This window comes from Oxyura jamaicensis (genome assembly GCF_011077185.1).
Source record: "Oxyura jamaicensis isolate SHBP4307 breed ruddy duck chromosome 33 unlocalized genomic scaffold, BPBGC_Ojam_1.0 oxy33_random_OJ71875, whole genome shotgun sequence".
In the NCBI taxonomy this organism is placed as follows: Eukaryota; Metazoa; Chordata; class Aves; order Anseriformes; family Anatidae; genus Oxyura; species Oxyura jamaicensis.
Genome location: NW_023305073.1, coordinates 1 through 1,713, shown reverse-complemented (window position 1 = coordinate 1,713; position 1,713 = coordinate 1). Strand labels below are relative to the sequence as shown.

The 1,713-nt window shown below is 71.3% G+C and overlaps 1 protein-coding gene across 1 annotated transcript in view; it reads right to left on the bottom strand.

The window, feature by feature from the left end:
- The window catches only part of SPRYD3 (SPRY domain containing 3), a gene marked incomplete at its 5' end in the record, with an annotated part of 2,935 nt that extends 1,234 nt beyond the window's left edge, over positions 1-1,701 (bottom strand). The window contains 5 exons of the mRNA XM_035313303.1: positions 52-201; positions 656-847; positions 1,007-1,142; positions 1,241-1,365; positions 1,612-1,701. Of these exons, the coding sequence (XP_035169194.1) occupies positions 52-201; positions 656-847; positions 1,007-1,142; positions 1,241-1,365; positions 1,612-1,701 (693 nt within the window). The remainder of the gene's footprint in view (positions 1-51; positions 202-655; positions 848-1,006; positions 1,143-1,240; positions 1,366-1,611) is intronic.
- Between the last annotated feature and the right edge of the window lie 12 nt (positions 1,702-1,713).

Sequence of the window (1,713 nt, the reverse complement as noted above, 5' to 3'; positions counted from 1 at the left end):
GGGGGGGGGGGGGGGGGGGGGGGGGGTTGCGGCAGGGGCCCCCCTGCGCACCTTGCGCGCCAGCCCCAGCGCAATGTAGCACTTCTCGCCTGGGTCCACGATCTCCACCTCGAAGTAGTGGCTGCGGGGGCTCAGTGGGCGCCGCGCCTGCGCCAGCCCCACGTCCACGATGCTCTTGCCCTTGCCTGCGTACTCCAGGAGCTGGGGGGGAACACAAAGGGGGGGGTCAGGAAGGATCCGGGGGGGGGTTAGGAGGGATCCGGTGGGGGTAAACCAGCCCCACAGGCTGAGCTTAGCACAGCCCCACGGGGTCCTGGCTCTGCCCCACAACCCCCGAGAGCACCCCCAGTGCCACGAGAGGCGGCGGGGCAAGGAGCTGAGCCCCTAAATCCGACCCCAAACCCTTCAATCCCAACCCCAAACCCTGAAATCCCCACCCGAAAGCCTCCCCGCAAGTTCTGACTCCTAACCCCCAAGTCCCGGCCCCAAACCCCGCATTTTGCCAGGGACCAGAGCAGAGGCACCCACCCGGACCCCAACGGCTCCACTCCACCCATGGAGCATTTGGGTTCCAGTGCTCCCCAGTGCCCCTGTGAACCAGTGCTCCCAGTACTCCCCGTGCACACCAGTGCGCCCAGTGCCCCCAGCCCCGCACCGTGCCGCAGGCCCTGACGTCGTGCAGCCGCCCCCACTCGTCCTCGTGGCTGTCCACCACCATCATGGCGCCCTCGTCCTGCTCAGCGCCCAGCTCCGCCCGCAGGTGCAGCCGAACCTCCTCGCCCAGCGAGTGCATGCCCACGGCCGGGAACAGCCCCTCGGGGCCGCGCGGCATCACTGTGGAGCCCACCTGGGGGGGACAGGTCGGTGAGACCCCCCCGCACCCTCCTCAGCAGCGGGTGGGGACCAGGAACAGCCCATCAGGGGACAGCAGCGTGACAGCGGAACCCCCCTGGGGGGGTGAGGGACACCGCGGGGACCCCCCCGCGCCGTACCCATCCCTGCTCACCCGCTCCCCGTTCTTGGTGAAGAAGACCTGCGCCGTGCGCACCTCGAAGGACACCGGCTCGATGCCGCAGCCGATGCGGTCGCCGGAGCTGCACTTGGTGCCGAACTGCCGGCCCTTGGCCCGGCCGCTGTACAGCCTGGGGGGGGGGGGGGAGGGGCACACGCCAGGGGGGTGACGCCGGGCCCGTGGGATTCCCCCGCCCCCCATCCCCGGGGCCCTCCCGTCCCCACGCACTTGCCGTCATCGGCGTGGTACGCCACGGAGTCGGGCAGCCATCCCGGCTGGTGGTCCAGGCTGTACGACTGCGGCACCAGCCCCACCGCGATGGTGCCGCGTACGCCGCTGTCCACGATCGACACCTGGGGGGGGGGGGGCGCAGGCATCAGCCCCCCCGGGGGGGGTCGCTCACAGCCTCCCCGAGGGGCTGAGGGGGGGGACGGGGACCCCCATGGCATCCCTGAGAAGCTGGGGGAGACCCCCGGGGTCTGCTCAGGGCTTTGGGGGAGCTGCAGTTGGGGCTCAGTGCCACCCCCCAGTACAGGAGTGGCTCCCCCCCAGCCTCCACTTTGTGCCCGCCCCCCCCAGGGATTTGGGCCCGGACCCACCTCGAAGTAGTTGTTGTCCCTGGTCAGCGGCCGCGGCGCCACGTAGCAGCCCACCTCGCCCGAGTCCCCATGGTAGCTGCAGGACGGTGGCGGTCAGGCACC